This window comes from Dromaius novaehollandiae, chromosome 2 (assembly GCF_036370855.1).
Source record: "Dromaius novaehollandiae isolate bDroNov1 chromosome 2, bDroNov1.hap1, whole genome shotgun sequence".
Classification (NCBI taxonomy): Eukaryota; Metazoa; Chordata; class Aves; order Casuariiformes; family Dromaiidae; genus Dromaius; species Dromaius novaehollandiae.
Window position 1 is genome coordinate 167,199,545 of NC_088099.1, and position 20,502 is coordinate 167,220,046.

General features: G+C 48.8%; 1 protein-coding gene across 4 annotated transcripts in view; it reads left to right on the forward strand.

The window, feature by feature from the left end:
* Window positions 1-20,502, forward strand: part of ADGRB1 (adhesion G protein-coupled receptor B1) — a 279,985-nt gene that overhangs the window by 159,635 nt on the left and 99,848 nt on the right. For all 4 annotated transcript variants that reach the window (XM_026113657.2, XM_064507937.1, XM_064507938.1 and 1 more), the window contains exons 16-17: window positions 2,509-2,611; window positions 3,824-3,867. In XM_026113657.2, coding sequence (XP_025969442.2) covers window positions 2,509-2,611; window positions 3,824-3,867 — 147 coding nt within the window. The remainder of the gene's footprint in view (window positions 1-2,508; window positions 2,612-3,823; window positions 3,868-20,502) is intronic.

Genomic DNA, 20,502 nt, shown 5'->3' on the forward strand with positions numbered 1-20,502 from the left:
CTTAGCAGAAAAAAGTGAAATGTTTTTAAATAGCTATGCAGTTGTATAGCACCTTCCTATGCAGTAAGAGTCTTTCTGACCTCAGAGGAGAGCAGCTATTCTTGGGTACGCAGGAGCAACAAGGACCAGATCCTGGTTTAACCACATCGGTTACAGCGCAGAGTGATTTTGCTTAAGAAACCAGAGTCGCTGCAGATTGAACTCAGTAAACAGCACCAGCTGAGCTGCTTCTAATGGTCCCGATCTACATCCCCGAGCAACAATTCCTTATCTCAGCCACACACTGCCCATGTTCCTCTGGATCCAGCGAGCCCCGTGGATCTCAGCAGCTGTGCCAGTAGAGATGGGGCATATGCGATGCCTGATTTTTCAAGCCTGAGAGGTGAGTGGTGCTTGGCTCTGGCCAGGCACTGCTGCAGCAGATGGGAGGATGCGCGCAGCAGTCAGAGAGCTCATGACCTGTCAGCTCCGTGTAGAAAACAGCATGTTTACAGCTATTTGCATGCTCTTTGCGGCCACACAGGAGCACTCTGAGCTCAGCTGACCTGTCCACTCCAGCCAGAGCTTGGTGGGTTTTGTTTCCTTTGCAGAAGCTGGATCGCAGCATGCCTGTAGGAAAGATAACTCCTCTTCTTCCTAAAAGATTCCCCATGATGCTCAGTCCCTCACCTCCCCCGGCAAGCTGCTCAGATGCTTAATTACCTTCTCTGCTAGGAGACTGTGTCTTATTTTAAGGCTGGATTTGTCTGACTTTCACTTCCAGGCACTGGGCCTTTGTGTGGGTGACTGAAAAATCCCCCGCTATCAGATGCCTTCTCTGCATGCAAGGAACTGTCAGACATGCCTTTCAACAGACATCTTATGGCTGGTTCTCCAGCACCTGGATCAATTTTGTGTGTCTCTGAATTCTCTCCACTATTTCCCCATCTCAAAGTAGAGCTGAAGCTGGTATTGCAGGGGCAGCCTTACAAGGAGGGGTACGGAGAGAAGATAATCACTTCATCTTATTTCCAAGTAGCCCGGATCGCTTCTGTCCTTTCTGTCAGTGCTTCGTGCTGAAGTCATTCTCTTTGGGCACATTTTGGGTCACTGCTTCCCAGAGCACAGCCTGTAGTCCTGCACACAGATCTCCCATTTCTCATTCTCAGATGCATTTCTCAGCTCTTGGATGCACAGGGATACCTTCTGCTGTCCCTGTTCAGCAGCCTTCACTGACCGCAGTGGAGCAACTTGTGTTGCATTAGAATTGTCACACTGAAAAACCAAGTGCTGCTTCTGCTTCTGTTCACTGCACCAATCCTTGTGGGGCCCACAGCCTTCAAAAGGAATTTTTCTGTGTCATCTACGTTCTTCACACAAATACTGAATAGCGCTGAACCAAGAAATGACCCTTAAAAAGACCCAGCCACTAATGAAACCATGCACTGGTATTTATCTATCAACAGCCGCATTTGGAGATCTGTCAGGAAACCAACTGTCTACCTACAGTTGCCTATATTTGAAAGCTTAGAGCTGATGTTTACTTCCATTGACTTTCCTTTTTACTCACTCTTTGTAGATTGATTTTTGTGCTTCACTGCTTCTTTCCCACTTTTTTTTTTTTTTTAAACCAAATGTGTTTTCGGTATTCTTTACCCTGCTAAAACAGTGTTGTTGTTCCCTCCAGTCCTGGTGGAATCATGGCTTTCTGAGCATTCACTTAGACATCCACAGGCAATTGCAAAGTTTTTCTAACCCTTTTGTTATTAAGCAAGCACAAATCTCTTCCAGGTAATCCTCTTGTAAATGGCAGGTAAGACCCAGAAAGAAAAGCAAAAGGTGTTGGCCGTGCCTGTAGACCTGATGAGGACTTGGATGGGAAGAAGTTTCCCTTATTCCCCAGTGCAGGAAGGGCTGGGAAGAGCCCTTTGCTGGGTTCCCACTCTACTATCATTTCCTTAACAGTAACCTTTGAAGGGCAGTGTTTTCAACCTCTGATCATAGGGTCTTTTTGTGTATTTAGTCACCCAAGCCTTTGCCTGATGCATGAATACCAGCATCCCCTGTGAATGTAGATGTCCAGTATCCAGTGAAGTGCCTAGAAAGGGTTTGGCTTTTCAGGGAACAAAGAGCACAGATCTGGGAGAAATCCCTGCTTTTACTGCTCTTTCAGACAGCCAAGCCTCTTAGGGCTGCCAGCAATATTAGAGTATTTGTCTGAGCACTGATGCTTAGACAGCCACGCATGAGTGGTTTGGCCTCTTTCCATTTGCTTTTGATCCTCAGAAGACAGATACACACCGTCTGTGTGTATCTCTCCGCCCTTCCAGCTGTGAGGGGAGCTGGACGGGCAGAGGATGGGGTCCATCAGCAGCATGTGCCTTTGATAACACTATAAAGTAATGGGGCCAATTCTTCTGCAATGCGTACGCTAAGCCTTGTACCCCAGTGATTAACCCAGTGGGATCTGCCAAACTGCAAAGCTCCCTCAAACCCCTTTAAAGCTTCTTTTTCCTCTCTTCTTCATAGGAACAGCACTGTTCTGAACTCCAAAGTCATCTCCGTGACTGTGAAGCCATTTCCCCGGTCTCTCCTCACCCCCTTGGAAATCGAATTCTCCCATCTGTACAATGTAAGTCTATCCTGGAAACCCGCACCACCCCATACTTGTGTTTGTTTCTGCATGAAAGAAATGAGTTGGTGCAAGGACGGATGAAGTTTTGCCAGGCTCCTGAGCTGGTCTGTGTCACTGCAGGACCCTTCAATCTCCCTTAACCCAGGATGGTGAGGCACTGACCTACCCTCCTGGGCTTGGTCTGGTGTTGGTGTCCTGTTGTTGCTCACCGCCCAGGATGCAGCACGTGGGTCATCCTTGCAAACCTGCCTGCTCTGTGCCCCTTCCTCAGGGGCACTGCCAATGCAGGGCTGAGGGAGGTGGGCGGTGGGTGATGGCTCTGCCTGCACAGGGAACATGGACATTCTTGTCCCAGATTCATACCTTCTCACTGGGGGATGTGACTGGGGGCAAAAAACAGTGTCTTAATCATTCACTTCTTAGCAAATGGGCTATAACAATGATCTTCTTCCTGGATAAGGGACAGAGGGCTGGGAAACACTGCTTCCATTAATGTTTGCAGTATTCTTTGTAGTCCTCTGATACTATAGGAGACATGAACGGTATTACTGTTGTCATCCGTGCTTTAAAAGGCAGTTGAAGATCTCCAAGAGCCCCTGCTTGTTCCTAAGCAGATATATATGATGGACATATACATACTCCAAGACCGTTTTTTGTTGTGGAGTTCACATGTCCTCCTGAGGCTCTGAAACGTGTATTAGATCCATCATGTCTTTGCTTTGGACTTTCTGGGAAGGCTCTTCCAAAGTGCTCTGGCTAAGACAGCTCCAGCTGGAGTCAACAGTAAGCCTCCTTCAGGGAGCTTTAAATACACCTGAACACATTCTGCAGGGTTGTGGCTTTTCTGAGAACTGCATACCACAAAAGCATGCACTGTATTTAATCCACTTTCCAGAAGGGAGCAGCAAAAGGATTTTGTGTGAGAGAAGAAAAGAGGAAGAATATCAGCAGGTAGAGATAGGACAGATGTGGAGTCAGATCCTTGCATAGTTCTTGTGCTGATGGAGAAGAAAGCAAGGCCCATTTTCTTCTTCCCTTTCAAGCCACGGGTGAAAGAAGCTATTCCAAGGGCCAAGACCTGTGACTGTCTGTCTGGAGTAGTGGAAGCAGCTCTACAGGACCTGCTTGTTTCGTTCTTGTTGCTTCAAATACCCCACCAAAAGCACAGCACTGATTTGCTTGATTTTTCCCTTTCTTTTCTCCTGACAGGGAACCACCAACCAGACCTGCATCCTGTGGGACGGAGCTGACAGGTGAGTTGTGTGGGTTTTTCTTTACTCTCAAGTAAGTGCCTTTGTTTCAGGCTGTTTCTGGGGTGAAGCTGTTGCAAGTTTAGCAGCAACGTGTCAGTCTATCACAGCCGTTTCCTCTCTCCACTCAGCTCTTTTGGTTTTTTTTTTTTTTTTTTTTTTTTGCATCCACCTTCATTGCTGGCAAAGCCCTTTGCCCTGATGAGGATTGATCCTTCCTTCACCAGCATGGACCCACCTCTTCTTACTCTGCTGTCCTTTGGTGCCAGTTAAATTGGGTCTTATATTAAAAGATCTGCAATCAGATGTTCTCAGGGTAGCCCCTGAAGGGCCCTGTACGATGGGAGCATCATAGAGCTGCATCCAGGAATTATCTCTGTGTCCTAGCAGGGATGTTTATGTGTGCTTCTGTTCACAAGGACAGATATTTGCATTTTCCTTTGACGCTTTAGACCCCGGCCCACATTTTGGAAAAGTGGCCTCTCATTTTGACTCCTTTTTTTTGACTTTCCAGCATGAGAAATACTTGAACAGAGGCCCAAGAACTTTGGAGCCACTTTCTGGTGTCCCTGAATTAAGCTTGAAGCAGGGGTGCTTGGGGCCTTTCAATGCTCATCCCAAATTGTGCACCATAAGGAGAATAATGCAAAATCAGAGGCCACTGTTGCAAATATGGCCTGCAGTGGTGAAGCAGAAGTTGTGCTGCTGTGATGTAGTAAAATGATTTCCGTGAGGATTCCTGCTATTGTTGACTGTTTGTGAGGCTTTTAGAGTGATGTAACTGTGGCCAGCAGGCAAAAAAGAAATCCAAAGTTACCACAAAGAATCAGAGTCAAAAATCCCATACAGAAAGTAACTGTCAGAAAGTCTTCATCTCAAAAAATAAAGTACACACTGAAAGTGTGGTCTTAAATCCTGAGTGAACTTGACAGGGACCTGAAATGTTTGATTTAATGGTGTTTTCACTTTGCTGACTTCTGCATCTCAGTTTGAGGACCAACCTGATTCCTTTTCTGCTTACAGTCAATTTCTCTCCATAAGCCCTCATACATTTGGCACATACCTCTGCATTTATTATCATTATTTATTATTATTATCTGCAACATCTGAGAAACGATTCTAGCCTTTTTCTTTTATGCTCCATTAAGTAGTATAAGCACACATAGGTGGGCAACATATTTGCAGTCAGCTTACTGCTCTTGTTCGGCTGTGATTAATTTGTCATGTATGAGAAGATTCAGACCAAAGCTGAAGAACCCAGGGGGACTCTCTGTTTGTGAAATCACTCTCGTGTTGTACCCAAGGGCAGAACTGGTTTCTCTGGCTCATACTGAAAATTTCTCCAGCATTATAAGATGGTTGGGATGGAGCAGCAGTGTCTGCCACTTGTGTGCTATGCTGACTTCTTGCAACAGGACTCAGGTGAACCTTTACGAAATCAGTGCAGCATCATCACCCCTGACTTGTCCTGGGAGGTCCGGCTGCTCCGCATACTTGATCCCAAGGCTTGGCAGCTTGTTCTACAGCCTGTTGTCTCTCAGGGAATGAGGGATGCTAGGAGAGCTTTCACTCTTTAATCCTTGCCACTCCATGGCATCAAAGGATGGGCTCACAGCTAAGAGTTAAGCAGGAAATTTCTAGGCACTGACATTGCGGTTTGGTTGTCAAGGATGGTTTCCAAAAGTCCAGCGGATTGGTTGCACAAATGTTGCTGCTAAGACTCTGCTTTGCGTATGTGTCTCTGTGTGTCAGGGTGTGTGTGCATGCACATGCTTTCAACCAACAACATTTGCAATCTAAACCAGTTCAAATCTCCAAAATGACAGTGGCAGCAGCTTTTGCTACAGGATATTCCAAAGCTAGAGCTGATTCTATGACCTCTGGCAACAGCAGCTGCAAAGTTATTTGCACAACAGTTTAAAGCTGATTTGCTATCATTGCCACCTCCCAGGAAAGTCTAGTGAAAGGCTAGCTATGCAAACCCTGCTCTCAAGGCCTGGATGCCCATCCCAGACTTGAACTGAATCCTGGAGCTATCCAGGGTTTTGGATCATGGTTTCAGAAAATCATTTTCTGTTTGGAGGTTTTTAGGTTACATTCCTAGTTTCTGATAACTATAGTTTTAGTTACATGCTTGCAAATAAGAAGGTGAGTGTCCTGTACCAAAATCAGCCTCATCTTTCTCCTCTGGTCTCAAGGATTTAGTGGCATTTCTAATCAAGCACAAGAATTGTGCCAAAGGAAGGGGAAATTCCAAAATCAGAATGTGGTGCTGAAGCTCACTCAGCTATGACCATTTGCTGTCGTTTGCTGTGCGTGGGCTCTTGCCTCTCTGGGCAGCAGATACTGTGTGTTGCTTCCTCTTGCGGTAAAGCACATCCACTGACAAGTAGATGAGAGTCCGAGTGTGATCTGGGGCCTGTTGCCTAGTACATGCTAGAAATCACAATCATGATCTGAGCCACAAAATCCCAAGTTTCAGGTTCACTTGGGGGGGGGGGGTGTCTCCTCTTTGTGCTTATCTTTTCCCTCTTACTTCCACACTTTTTAAATTGGAGGTATCCCACTGATCAGTCTCACAAGATGGTTGTGCAAGTGGGTGAAACCAAGGACATCCCACTTCCCAGCTCCGCTACAGGTTCCTCGTGTGACCAGTTCAGCTGTAGCTTCACTTCCCTGCCTGTTACTCATCTTGCTTTATTCCCCACACGAGCCAGGCCTGCCATGATGTTGTTTGCTCAAAAGACACTGCTTCTCTTAAGCTTGCTCTTTTGCAGGTTCTCCATGCCCTGGCTCCAAGACTGGCTGGCCAGGAGGACCTTCCCTGTGCTCCCAGCTGTCCATCTAGGGCTATGGATCTTAGAGATCCAAACTATATCTGAGGCCTCCACACTTGTGCCTAGATGCCTTCACTTTTCTACATCAGATGTTTGTCACATCTTAGCGAGAGCTCTTAGGACCCAAGCAGAACGTGGGCCATCCTTTACGTTGATGCGTTTCTGGCTTCTCTTGGCCATTATCCTTCATTTCTCTAAGGACTTAAATTGTGAGAGTCAGGCTTTTTGATCATATCTTCAGTAATGCTTTAGCACCCAGCATGCTCGGAGGGCACAGCCGTGAGGTTCCCAGACCAACTTTCCTATGAGGATGTCAGCTCTGCTCATGTATAGACGGAGTGATGGATGGGGCCTGTGGCAGGACAGGTACCCAGGTGAGTGCAGGGGGACCCTGGAAGTCTTCCCTGGGATGTGCATGATTCATATGGAGGTCCCATATGGGGGTCACCAGCAAGGGGACTGAAATGTCCTGGAAAATGGCTGGAAAGTATTTTGTGGGGTGAGGAGACAGGAGATGCAGCTACGAGGAGGTACAGTTCGGCACCCTGTCTTCAAGCACGTCAGAGTGACAGTGGATTATGAGGAGTCCTCAGACGGGAGCAGGCTTAGGTCTCAAGTAAGTCTGCTTTATCAGTCCCAGTCTGCTTTAGCTGATCCCATAAGAGATGGAGAGGGAAGGTCTGATGTGCCGCGGTGCTGGTTGGGAGCTGTCAGTGTTAGACATCTGTCATCGAAGGTAGATAGAGGCTCATCCCCTTCTGGCAGGGATTAGTCTCATGGCTTTGCCTGAGGTTTGGCAAAATTTCTCTCTTTTCCCCTTCACTTCCAGTGAACCAGCATCTGGATTTATCCCCCTTACCTCCTGTGTGACTTATCCCGCTCACCTTTGGTGCAACTGAACACGTACAAAAGCAGGGAACTCAAAATAATCCTAAAACGAGAGCTCCTCCCTGTCACGGCTGCCACCTGAGCTTTCAATTCCGTCCAAAACATGTCACAGCCCTTTTAAAAGGCCACTTAAAATCCATGGGCCATGAAGGGTTGAACTGTAAAATTGCAATTAGAACTGACAATTATCATGTGGGCATGTGCTTCCTCCAAGATGGAGTTGTTAAATGGAGCACTAGGAAAAAAAAAGGAAAAAAGAAAAGGGGGAGGAGGAGAAACCCCCGGTGTTCATTCATTTGCATTTAGATAGATATTTAAGCTTGTACTGTTAATAATGGATTTTTGATTTATTAATCCCAGCCCATTTGAGTGACTGCTAGATTTGTGGGTGGCACCCCTCCATCCCTTTTCTCTTCCTGCCCTCTCTTGCCCCCAACCCCTCATGACATCAAATAAGAGGGGAGAAGATCAGGGACTAATTTCTGTTGCGTTTGGTGCTGCAAGTATGATTAATGAGCTTAGCACCGGCTGGGTGAATTGAAAGTTGAAGTCAAAGAATGATTTGGGATTCTCTGGCTCTCCTCCAAGGGTATTCATCTGGAGTAATTATGAGCTGCTTAGCAGCCCTGCTGAAGTTAAAATCCAGGCGAGATCTGGTCTCCTGCTCCCCCTTTCTCCTTCTAAGACAGGATGGAGGGAGTTGAGTGGATGCAGTCATCTCACCTGCGTATCACCAGATACGTCTTTCTCACCCACCTTGCTCTGGTGCAGAAGGGTGACACCACTTGGCAAGTGGACGGGAGGACAGTCAACCCTTCGCTTCCCGGGGGCCAAAGTTTGTTAGTGGTGGCAGCATGTCTTCATGGTTGCAGCAGCAGATGTGTGGCAGGCAAGTCGGCACTGGGTAGTGTTATAGAGCAGTCCTTCCACCCTGTAGGGCCGATGCGTGTGTGTACTCAGACCTCCAAAGCTGCCTTTTCTCCAAAATTTCTTTTTCTTTTTTTTTGTTTTGGAGTCTGGGATGGGTCAAATGATGGTGACTGCATCAGGTCAGGGGATGAAGAGAAGCAGTTGCAAGCTAGCAGTGTCTGTGGAGAGACCATGAGTTTAGGCTGTGACTGTCCACTGCTTCAGATAGACCCACCGGCGCAGCCTAATGCTCAGCTTTTCTCTCTCCCTGCCTGTGACAGCAGTCCGGAGCCCGATCAGAGACCAAGCCAGGTCTGGTATTTTGGCTTGTGGTGCACGAGAGAGCACTGTGTTATGCGGATGTGAAATACAGTCCTGGACCTGGAGAGAATTGGAGTTGGCAGGTCTGTGTTCCCCAGTGACCTCTCATCCCACAGGGAATGAGGGGCTGCCTGCTCCAAGAGGAGCTGGCAAACTCCAGCCACCCACTTATCTTTGCTTCCCTCTCTCCAAGATGGGAATAATCATAGCTAGGCATTATAATAACTGCTCTTCAGAGGCCCACCAAGGCTTCACAAATATTTGCATAAAGGGCTTTCCAAAGAGAAAGTGCCGTAGGAGTGTATGGTTTTAATTCAAGGACACTCTTACCTTCCCTTGGGAAAGATCGCCTGTTCCAGTAATTAAAGCCTTTAACCCATCTAACTTTGGAAATGCAGACCTCTCTGTTTGCAGAGGGGCAGGAAGGTTAGACGTGGAGAAGATGAAGAGCGCTGCAGCGAGCAGGGCAAGGCTAAATCACCTCCCCATGGATCTGGGCTGGATGTGATCTACAGCTGAGGTCAGGAAGAAATCTCCCCTGGGGGTTCACAATTTCACAGCCTGGTGTTTTACAGTGCTGTCAAACAAAAAGTAGACTATCAATCTGTCCCCATCTGGAAACATATATGATCCTAAAATATAGCTCACAGACTCTGAGTACTGTCCCGTTTGTGGGCTCTTTTCAGAAAGGAGCCGCCTGAGGTGTAGGCTGTATTTTGGTCCTTGCAGAGGGTGGTTGACAGAGCTGGGCAGGGACAGGGGTGCATAGAAATCATGTCAGGATTGAAGGTGACCATGCGGAATTGCAATGCACAAGGAGAGCTCTGCAGTGTTGTAGTAAGGTGTTTTTCTGCAATAAGTGAGAGGAGCCCCAAAAGCTCCTATCAGCCACCAACATCTTCCCTTAGGGTAACTGGGCTTTTGGGAGCAATATATATTCCAGCAGTTCCCTGAGTTTTGCAGGTGCACATGCTTTGTCTAAAATTCCTATTTTCAGGGTGGGACATGCTGTTTCTAATCTACACAGTCCCAAATTGCCCAAATTCCTGATTGCATATCTGATGTGATTAAGGGAAAGTCATGCACTGATGCTTGCGGCAAGGCAGCTTGAGGAGAAGGATGCCACATATGCTGCAGGAGCTTCACCCTGCTTGTAGAAAACCTGATGTTTTGGGGAAAGGCAGGAATTTTTCTCCTCTGTGCTTTCTAGGGCTTTAATGCAGTCCCAGTCCTGGTGGTCACTGTGTCATGGAGGAGGGGTCACTTCTATAGCATCCCATAAAGATTTTCTGCTCATCACATCAGCTCGATTCATCTGGCAACGTCCTTCGGAAAGAATTTTTTTCTAAAGTTAGGAAACTGCTTCCCTTTGCTCTTATATATCAATTAGTGCATTACTGTCGTTGCCAGAGCTGCAGATCAAGAGGTAACACAGTTTGGCTATTCTGACAAGAATGGACAAGTTCCCCTGATAAAGATGGAAAGGAGGTTTGTTACAGCAGCAAGGCCCTGTGAGAAATCAGTGCACTTCTCTCCTCTTTGGACTTTGGCATAGCACATTATATACGTGCAGGGTGAGCTCAGCGACAGCCTCTTTTTTCCACTGCAGCACTCCAGCTGGCTGCAGGGGAGCAGCAGTCCCAGGGGAATGGCCTTCGTGTGATCCTGTGCCAGGTGTCTGCATTGGGGTTTACCAGGACCCTTATTCCAGCTCCAATGCCCGTAAAAAACACCTTCGTTTTTTAGCTCCAGCCGCAACTGCTCCTGCGGATGGGTTGCGGGGATGGCTGACGACAGAGGCAGCACCGTGCTTGCCAAGCCTGTCCACACAGGAGCACGCAGGGAGATTAATCTGAATCGATGCCCACGCGAATTACTTCCACTGCGTTAAGCCTGGCTGAAAGCACCCCCAATTCAGTCTAGATGACTTCACTTTCAAAGCGCGCCCAGGCAGACCAAATTCCAGCCCCTGGAGCCATCCTTTAACCCTGAATAAGCAGAGCCCCAGCGGGGTTAGTGCAGTGAAACCAGGTCACACCTCTGGTTCCTGAGGTTTTGGCTTCCCTGCAGGTCCTTGGGTAGGTGAGCTCACGCTGAGCTTGTCACGGGGGCTGCTGCAAGCACCAAACTAACTGTCCATTGGGGCTATTTTATCAGGCTGTTTTACCTTATCCCGAAACCACTTTGTGCTGGAAACATGTTGTCACCTGGGCTGCCAGGTGCTGCGGGAGGGACACAGTTCACGTCCCCGTTGGCGCAGAGCAGCCTTCACGCAGTGTCGCCAGACCGCGAGGCTGTGGTCAGCCCCATCCGAAAGGAGCCACGCAGCCCTTTGGCCCTCACTTAGCTACTGCCCCACAGGCACCATCGTCTGTGGGGCCGAGAACGGCCGAAGAGCAGAAGCTGGCTTATTCTCCACCGCCGTTCATAGCACAGGATGTAGGAGAGGCCGAGCAGCATGGTACAGGGCTTCTGCTGCCTGCCAACGGAGCATGGTTTAATGGCTCTCGACAGATGGAAAGGGGGAGAGGAGAGAGGTTTCAAAAGCTCTGAATCAAATGCTCCAGCTTCTCCCTTGCTTCCCTCCCAATCGCTGGACGAAGGCATCTCCCCCTCCTCCTCATTCCCAATCCTGCTGCCCCCTCCGAGCCACCTTCCTTGGCTGCCCACGGCCATCGCCGGTGGAGCCCGGTGGGGCTGAGCTTGCTGCTCTCCATCCCCAGCCCCACTGCGAGGCACCGGGAAGGGATGGGGCACTGAGGCCAGATCCTGCCCTCCTTTCCCTGTTGTGCCTGTCCTGCTCAGAGCGGGGATGGGAGAAAAGGCATTTTCTCTGAGGAGTGGGGAAGCCTGCAGCATACAAGCCTCTCCTCTCCAGCTGAATCAATGGGGCTCATTAAGTTTTGCCGAGCTTACAGGTCATGCAGCTGTGAGCTGCACTGACCTGCTAGCAAGAGGGTCAGGAATATGGACGGAATAAATTAATTCTCATTTTAGAACTGGCAGAAGCTGGGACATCGAGGCCTGGAGGATGCTCCCCTGATGGGAAGGGTTTTGGGTTCAGCAGGGCAATTCCCAACCTGGACCAAACATGGGGTGTGTGCAATGGCATTCAGGGTGCTTTGCATGCACACATATATGTGTGGTTGCATATTTTTATGGAGGTATGCGTGCAAAATGAGTGCAAGGATATATAACGATTGTGTGACTGTATGGGAACAAGTGAGGGCTGGTGCACGTATGTGAATGTGGACACACGCAAGTGTGTTTTCATGTGCAAATATGCATGTATGCAGGTATCTGCAAATGCAAGGCAGTATTTGTATATATGTGTTTGCGTGTGGACAATACAAACACATATGTGTGTGCATGTGTACACGCATGCACAAATACACAGATAAGGATGTTAACACCAGCCAGTGTTCACTTGTGCAGATGCGTCTCTAGGTATAAGAGTACGCGTGCAAGCACCATGTGCATGATGCGTGTTTAAATGCATGTGAGAGCAGGAGAGTGTGTGTGTGTGAACATGCAGGGGGGATGCACACAAGTCTCTGCATAGCCAGCTGTGTGTGCCAGACCGGGATTGCATGTTTTGCCCGTGTCCCTGCACGTTCCCCTCCTTTACAGCTGCTAGCTCTGAGGCCACGATGGCCTTTTCTCGTGTTCCCTTTGCGGAGGGGAGGAGACAAGCGTAGCAGCCACATGCCCTTCTGTGGCCACTGCCATGGATGTCCCAGGCCCGCTGAGGGTGTCCGGTGGCACGTGGTGGCAGTCCAGCTGCAACCCGCCTTTGTGGGCTGCGTGGAGCGGGGCGAGGGGCCCCCCAGTCTGATCTCCGGCGCATTGCTGCTGCGTTTTGCTCGGTGCCTGTCTGCGCGGTACCTTGTATGTGCTGGGAATGTAATAACACAGCGCAGGCAGCTGTCTGTGTTGGCGGAGAGCTCTGATTCACAGCTCTAGGCTTTTCAGCGCGGAAGAAAAGGGCACTGGGGAAACTTGAAGCCCATCTCTGGTGTGCTCTAACTCTGATGACTCAATAGCCAGGAGGGTGCAGCTTTGATGCAACTTCGAGGCAGGCTCGGGTGTACGGAGGAGAGACAAACAGCTGCCGTATCAGGGGAGCCCGATACCTTCCTTGTGTAAACCTTCTTTGTGTAAAACTCGGAGCAGAGCGGTGGTATCTCCATGCGCATTTTTGCTTGATTGGTTTTCTTCTCCCTCTACGAGTGCAAAGAAGCCCGTCTGGATCCAGAGCAGGATTTCCCAAATGGTGCTGTCTCTCAGCCTGCAGATCCCAGCACCATCAGAAGAAGATCGGGTCTCTAGCCTTCGCAGGACTGTGTGGCTTTGCTGGAAGCTCAAGGCTGCAGAACAGTCAGTGTATGACATGGGGCAGCTGAGACATGACCACAAGTGTCTCAGGACCAGCGTGGTCAGAAGCACAGACCCCCTCTGCCTTCAGCACTAGATGATGCTCAGACAAGTCACATCCTCCACGTTTCAGATGAGAACATAGGACAGATTCCCCACCAGGCTTTCTTGCTCAGCTTTCTTGTGAGACTGAGACAAGTTCAGATGAACTTCTCAAAATGGCTCATTACCCACCGAATCTGAGAGCTGCAGAGGGACACAAGCCAGAAACACAATGATAAGCATCACGATCATAATAATTTTAGACTGCTTAAATATTGAGGGCTCAGTTTCTCTTAAAACCTTATGACAGCCAACGTCAGGGTTGCTCTTATCTTTACTGGCTGGGCTAAAGGAAATAATCGTGAACTGGTATTTCTAGTGGGTCTAGCATATTCCAGAGTGCAGGCAATAGATTACCCCGTGGTGGGGATCTTAACCAGAGGCAATATTTCCCCTGCTGTTCCCTGCTGCCTTGCAGAGCTCTCGCTTTACTGATGGCCTCAGGAAATGGTCAGGGTGCAGGGGCAGGTTTGTGTGTCCATCTCATTGCATAAGGGTGGGTAGGACGGACTGACACAGCGGGGAAATGATGGGGAGAACTGGCACACTGTAAACAAGGATGGGGAAAGCTTGCAGCTCTTTCTAAAGAGGGAAAAAAGAGGTTTGTTTTCATTTTCACACAGCTTGCGGACCACATTAGGAGCATGAGCTAAAATGTTCTGCTAAAATGTAACAGGGAAAAACACAGACTCTGCTTGGGGTACAGCCATCACCTAAAGACAAACTTACTCTCTGGGCACATCAGTGTAACCCTTGTGTCTCAGTTTTTCCAAGTCTACCACGATAACAGTAACATCAGGCAACTCTTTCAAATACCTTGAAATCAAGGAATGAGGAGCTCCATTTAAGTGATAATAAATAGCACAGCTAAGTACTATTATTTATTACTGCCAATTGATTTTCTAAACATGTGAGCTTTGCGATCGAATTTGTCATCCACGTGAGATGAGCTCACACCCTGTCAGCTCTGCCCATCACGTCCCGGTTGTTGCATGAGAGATAGTTAGTGCCACGACGGGAATTCAAGGCTTTGCAATGGGCACTGGCACTACGTGGGCTCGGGGTGACCGCTACAAACCGCTGCCAGGGCGGGAGCTGCAGGGGCACCGAGACCCACAGGGCAGGTGGAGCTGGACTCTCCTGGAAGCCGGTAGGCAAAGCTGTCCTCCCCGCGACACAGAGGATGAATGCTCAGTGGTGAAAGGACAGATCGTCTTCACCCTGACCAGTGGATTTATTGGGATTCACTTTAACCCTCTGTCAGAAGCTGCAGAAAGAAAAATAACTGACACAGCAAGGCTGGAAGGCTCCATTAAGGGCTCTGGGAGGTAGCACGGCATGTAATGATTTTCAAACTCGTCAAGGCCCTTTCCAATGCTTTGCAAATACTTTGATTCAATTACAATAATGACCCTTTGGAAGATGCGTATTAATCTTCCTGAGCTGCCCTCTGCTTTAGGCCAGAGCTGACTCGCAAGGTGGTTTAATGCACATGCACAATATTGGTGTGACAGTAAGTCTGGCAAGGGAGTTGTTGCTTGTCTCTGACGGAGAGCCAGGGGCAAAATTCACCCTCCACTGGAGCCTGGTGCCTTCCAGGGAGGACCTAAGCCTGACCCAGTAAGAGCCTAGATCTTTCTAGGGTGAATTATGCAGATTTGAGCATAGTCTTTCTTGGTGATGTGGATGGAAGTGCAGGCAGCAAAGCGGGCAGGAAGAACATCAGTTCTCCACTTTCTGACCAACGTGTCCCATCTACCAACCAACCAGCAAAGGAGGCAGTAACAACCCTAAGAGAAAGGCTCACAATTACAGTAATGAATTATTGCCTATTCTCAAAAATGACCGTTGTCATTCACAGATGAGAAAGGAGAAACTGAGGGAGTGAATTATCCACTGTCACCAGCAAGAAGCAGAGCTGAGGCAGAGCTCATATCTTCCAGTTTAATGTTCTCTCTTGCAGCTGTGCTGCTTTCTGGTTGCTTTGAAAGAAAGTCAACTGAGTCGTATGTGACTTCCATCTTCCATATGGGCCCAAATGAAAGGCCCAGTGATATATCAGGGGCTGTGGACAGTGAGAAGTTGGTCGTGTTCAGGCAGACCCTTTCAGTCCATGTATCTCCCGTGAAGGAAGCGTGGATCTGCACGTGCATCAGGGGCCAAGGTCCAAAGCTCCTGAGCATCCCCTGGGCTGCTCAGTTTGTTTCTTTGGCTCAGGAGGTGGCAGGATGGCTTACCGATGGCAGTGTGAGGAGAGAGGGTCTGTGCTACTCATTTATGGTCACCTGAAGGGTCACTTTTAAACCAGAGACTGCTTCAAGTAGATTATTGGATAGTTGGTGCCCAGTGCTTCAGACACTGCCCTTCTTGTGCCTGGACATGCCAGATGCAAGGGCTGCAGATCAAAGAGCCAGGTAAGCAGAGGAGCACATCGCATTGGCAACAGGCATGCTGGCAGATAAATGGGTACAGCCCATCCTCACGCCCTGAAGGCAACAGGCACAGCAGAGCTCACGCATCCCTGCGCCTCCACGTTTTTCTCCCAGACCAGTTTGTCTTCGTGCACAGACTTTTGGGCGCAATTCCCATCCTGTGCTGCCCCCCTGAACCATTCCCAGGCATTAGAGGGGCCATACTGCTTGTCATGGGGCAAAATTGTGCTGGCGAGTGTGCTGACATTTAACAGCTTGTGCCAAGGCCCTCTTTAGTTACTGGTAGTGAAGAGGCTCAGAGTAGGAGCCAGGCAGAGTACTGCAATGTGAATGCCTAAAATCCAGGCTGTCTCAGGAGAAAAGCCTCCCTTGGAGCTACAGCACACGTAGCAATGCATGGAGAGTGGACGAGCTCAGTGTCTAATGTTACTGGAGGAGCTGGGTCCTAGCTGGGAAAATCAGCTTTCAGCTGCAAAGTTATCTGGAGGGAAGGGATTTTTGATATCTAAGGTGTAAGTTACATGTGCCAGTGCATGAGGAGCCAGCATCAGTGAAGTCAAGGGAAGGGATGTAGCACATACAGCCGTGGCTCTATGGCTGCTTAGCATCTTTGCAGTCAGTGAAGCTGCACTGATTTATCCCAGGAGAGAATCTACTGTCCATCCCCAATAAGAAAGAATCAGGGTTAGGAGGGAGTTATGACAAGTTTTGCCTCCAGACCGAGACTCTTGTGACATGGAAAGGGAGCAAGCAACCTGCAACTCGGAACTGGCATTGACTTGACGTGATGGAGCTGACACACCAGTGCTCCGTCACAAGACCTTGTGCCTCTGTTAGGAATAGTGTGGAGGTGATGGTGGGGTACATCCCCTCAGCATGTCCTCAGAAATACTATGTTTAACTAATTCATTCCTTTTAGTCCCAAACTGTGCATGACTTGAGCACATTGGTGTGCACCCAGAGTGACACCCTTGCTCTCAGCAGAGAGCAGTGTGGGACAGTAGTTGCTTTGATTTTTTTTTTTTTTTTTTTTTTTTACATAGCTATAAAGACATTTCCCTTGCACACACACACACACCACCCTTGGAAGATGATGCATTTCTCTCTGCTTAGGCATTGAAGCCTCAGGGTACTTGTTGGCAATGGTGGTGTTGGGCACTTCTCCTCCCTACTTGTTCCCCACTCCATTTCCATTTAATTTATTCAGTTTACATATGCAAAAGATGCTTTTGCTAATTGCCATCTCTGTCAGCTCCTCCTGGGATCTGGAAAGGAGCTGAGATTGTCCTGCCTGTTACATCTTCAGCAGTGCTAAAGAGCCATTGCCGCAGCCTGTGAAACAGGACTTACACGAGTCCCATTACTGTAGTACCTAAGTATTTCACAGCCTTCAACGTGTTGTTATTGCAACTACAGCTGAGCAAAGAACTCCTTTTCTAGGTCACTTACAGTTCTGAAGTTTCTTTAACATTTGTGTTTACCCAGATTAATGTTTTGGGAGAGGTTTGCTGAATCTAAAAGGCAGGAAAAAAGCATTGTCAGTCAAATGACAAACATAATTTTGCTTTCAAGCCTTTCATGGTTAAGACGGTTTAAAAATACACCCAAACTGACAGTAATTCTTGGAACATTTCTACGGCTCTGAGTCTGGAGGCTCACAGGGACCTGCTCTCAGGTCTCCTGAATGCAGACTTGCAAGGAGTGCTTTTGTCCTCCTGGTCTGCCCTCCCAGGAAAACTAGAAGATGTGGCCAGGGAGCCCTCAGCTTGTGAGTGGTATTTCGTCAGTCTGACATTGCTTGTCCTCTCAGGAAAGAAAGAAAGATCAAAGAGGAGGACAGAGTATGAAATGTCACATCCACTGTACATTTTCTGCTCAATTCTGTTACTCTTGGGCAGGAGAAGGCTGGGACCAGTGGCTTCATCACTTTGGTCCTAATCCATTTGTCTGCTCTCTGTTCAATGTGTGTGGAAGACCTTGATCAACTAACCAGCAATGTTGGTGGTGGCATTTGGGGGCGGAGAATTCAGCATTCCCATACCAGCACACACCTTAGTGCTGTGGTCCCCAATCCTTCTTCCAGGCAGGAGTCCCTGAGTGTTAAACTAAGTGATCTGATCATCCAAATACCCTCTACGCACACACGCGCAAGCTTGGAGGGCCTTTGATCTCCAGACCCTCTCTCCCCAACTGCTTTGCCTGCTCCTATAGGTCCAGAAAATGTCTTCTCTGTAAAATCTAAGCTGTTCTTTCCTTAGAGAAAAGCTGAGTAATTCCTACTGCTATCGCTGAAGGTCATTTGCTTCTCTCCTCTGGACACTCCCCTCTCCCCACTTTCCTAGCCGGGGTGGAGAGAGCTTCAACAGCAGGAATCCCCCTTCTTCCTCCTTGCAAGCCCTGGCTGATCTTCTGCTATTGAGATTTCTGCTTTCAGGTGCAGCCTTTGCTGCTAGAGACACCACCCTGGCAGCGCGCAGTTCTGCTGAGCAGAGCATAAACCTTCCTGCTCAGATTCTGCATTTTGTCCAGGACGGCATTAGCTAGTTTTATCCCATGTTTCTTGCCTCCCATAAGCCTTAGAAAAGTGGGTACCAGGCTTAGTACCTGCATTTTCAATGGGAATCACGATAGGAAAAAGTCATATACTACTTCTAAGTCTCCCAGCTTGGGAAGTACAGAGCCTAATCCTGCTCCCTCTGAGCTCTGTGGAAGGCTGAGTCTCACAAATCAGTGTTTTTGACTAGCAGGAGTTAATTTGCACCCTGCAAGGACATTGCAGAGTGGAAACTGAGCCCAAGGTATCTGCACAGGTCTGCAGGAGCAGAAGCAGGGCTTTAGCACTCAGTCTGCCAAGGGAAAAGGATTGGGGAAGGCGGTAATAGATGGGTTTGGCACAGGTGTAGGTGCATATTAGGAAGGCATGGCTGGGCAGTTTGGGGTGGAGAGATTGACAGGCAAAAAGGACTTCACACCTGGGACTGTGCCTTCTGCTGTGACTGGCAATTTCTGCAATAAAAGCCTTTCTCAAGGCTGCAGACTAACAACAGGACAGCACAGACATTTCTTCAGTATAAATCGCTTTAACCAGCACAGTCATCATTTGTGCTGCCTTGTAATTGGCACGTATTTAATTAGCGGAGGAGTATTTCCGCGTCCTTGTACTAAGTGGGAAGTAGGAAACTCCCTGTCAGGTGAATTCTCGTTAAGTCCCTCCAAAGCCTGTCAGTGCAACACAGCTTAGCATCGGCGCATGAAATACAGCTGACAGTTCAGTGCAAGTTTGCACAGATGCTGCGACATCTGTCCGATCTGGACGAGCTGGCTGGCTGGGGACAGGGGTGTTGCTGGAGGAGTGAGATAAAATCCGCTCTCTGGGTTTCTTGGACAGCACTCTGTCCTTTGTGTCACCCAGATGTGCAGAGACAAGGCAGGATGGGGAGGTGGGAGGGAAGAGCTTAATGGAGAAATGTTGCTGGGAGGAGAGAGGTTTCCAGCAGCCTGCATCTCCGAAAGCCATTTTCATTAGCAGAAAGTGGGTTTAAAAGGCTTTGATAGCAATCCCTCTTTGCGCGAGTTCCAGGAGCTGGCAGTGTTCAGTGACCAGCGTGGCTTCGGTTAAACACACTTTCAGCTGCAAAGCTGGGAAATGACTGCCCCTCCTCCCCTGTGACCTGCTTTCCTGAGAAAAGCACAAGCAGATCCGTGCTGCTCCGCTCGGCACCTGCTCCTTTTCCCGGTCTTTGCAAATATTGGGGTGCTCCGTTTGCTGCTCAGGCAGGGCTTTTCTCCCAACAGGATCTGCTGGTGAGGGGTGAAGAGGCTTCAGAGCAGATCTGAGGACGGTCACGCTGACCATGTAAAACAGACCCAGTGGGCTTGCATGGTGGGGGGGAATCTTTCCATGGGAAAGCCTCTGTTTGCTGGCTTTGCAGGTGTGGAGCCTAAGCTGAGCTTTAACCTCCTGTCTGTCCAGCTAGGCTTTTAGCCCACTGGAGAAGGGAAGTTTGCTCCACTGCTCCGTAGTTCAGATATGATCCTGAGCATTGCTGTCTGCAGCTTTTTGCATCCCTGCAACTTCACGCTGCTGTCACGCGTGCAAAGTTGCGACAATGTCCCACTCCTGGAGCACAGCTTAGAGCTGGAGGGATGCAACGAATCCAGCCGTCTCTCCGCTCGCTGCCGTGCTCCCAGCTGAGCAGCGCGGCCCCGCTGCGGGATCTTGCCCCCTCCCGCTGATTGATCTGGGTCCTGCCCACCGGGGAGCTGTTTACATCGACCCCCGTTGCGAAACCATCTGATCGGCACCCAGGAGAGCTGGGAACAGGTTGTTCAAGGAGAGGGGCAGCGTAATCCTAAAGATCAGCGTTTATTTATTAGCATTTATTTAGCCGCTAGTGTGCCAGCCCCCTCACTGCATTAGCATTATCTTTATTTCCCAGCGGTTTCCTCCCTCTTCTGTTAGCGTAAATCCAAAGCAAATCCTCCGGTAGATTCATACACCCACCTAAGCCAGGGCAGAAACCACACCAGTGCTGCCAGGGTGGGCTTTTGCGCTTTGCTTTACATTTTCTTGACCCTCATCCCTTCAAAAACCTATAACAAAATAGCGTAATATGGCAGGACATCTATAGTGGCTATATACACAGAATAAGGATGAGAAAGAGCAGTGAGCAGCGATGCAGCTTTCCTGAACCAGGATCCAAACGACCTTCAGGAACCGGCAGATGCTGCTTTCCGAAATTTGAATTGGGAGCAAGGGAGACACTCCACACATC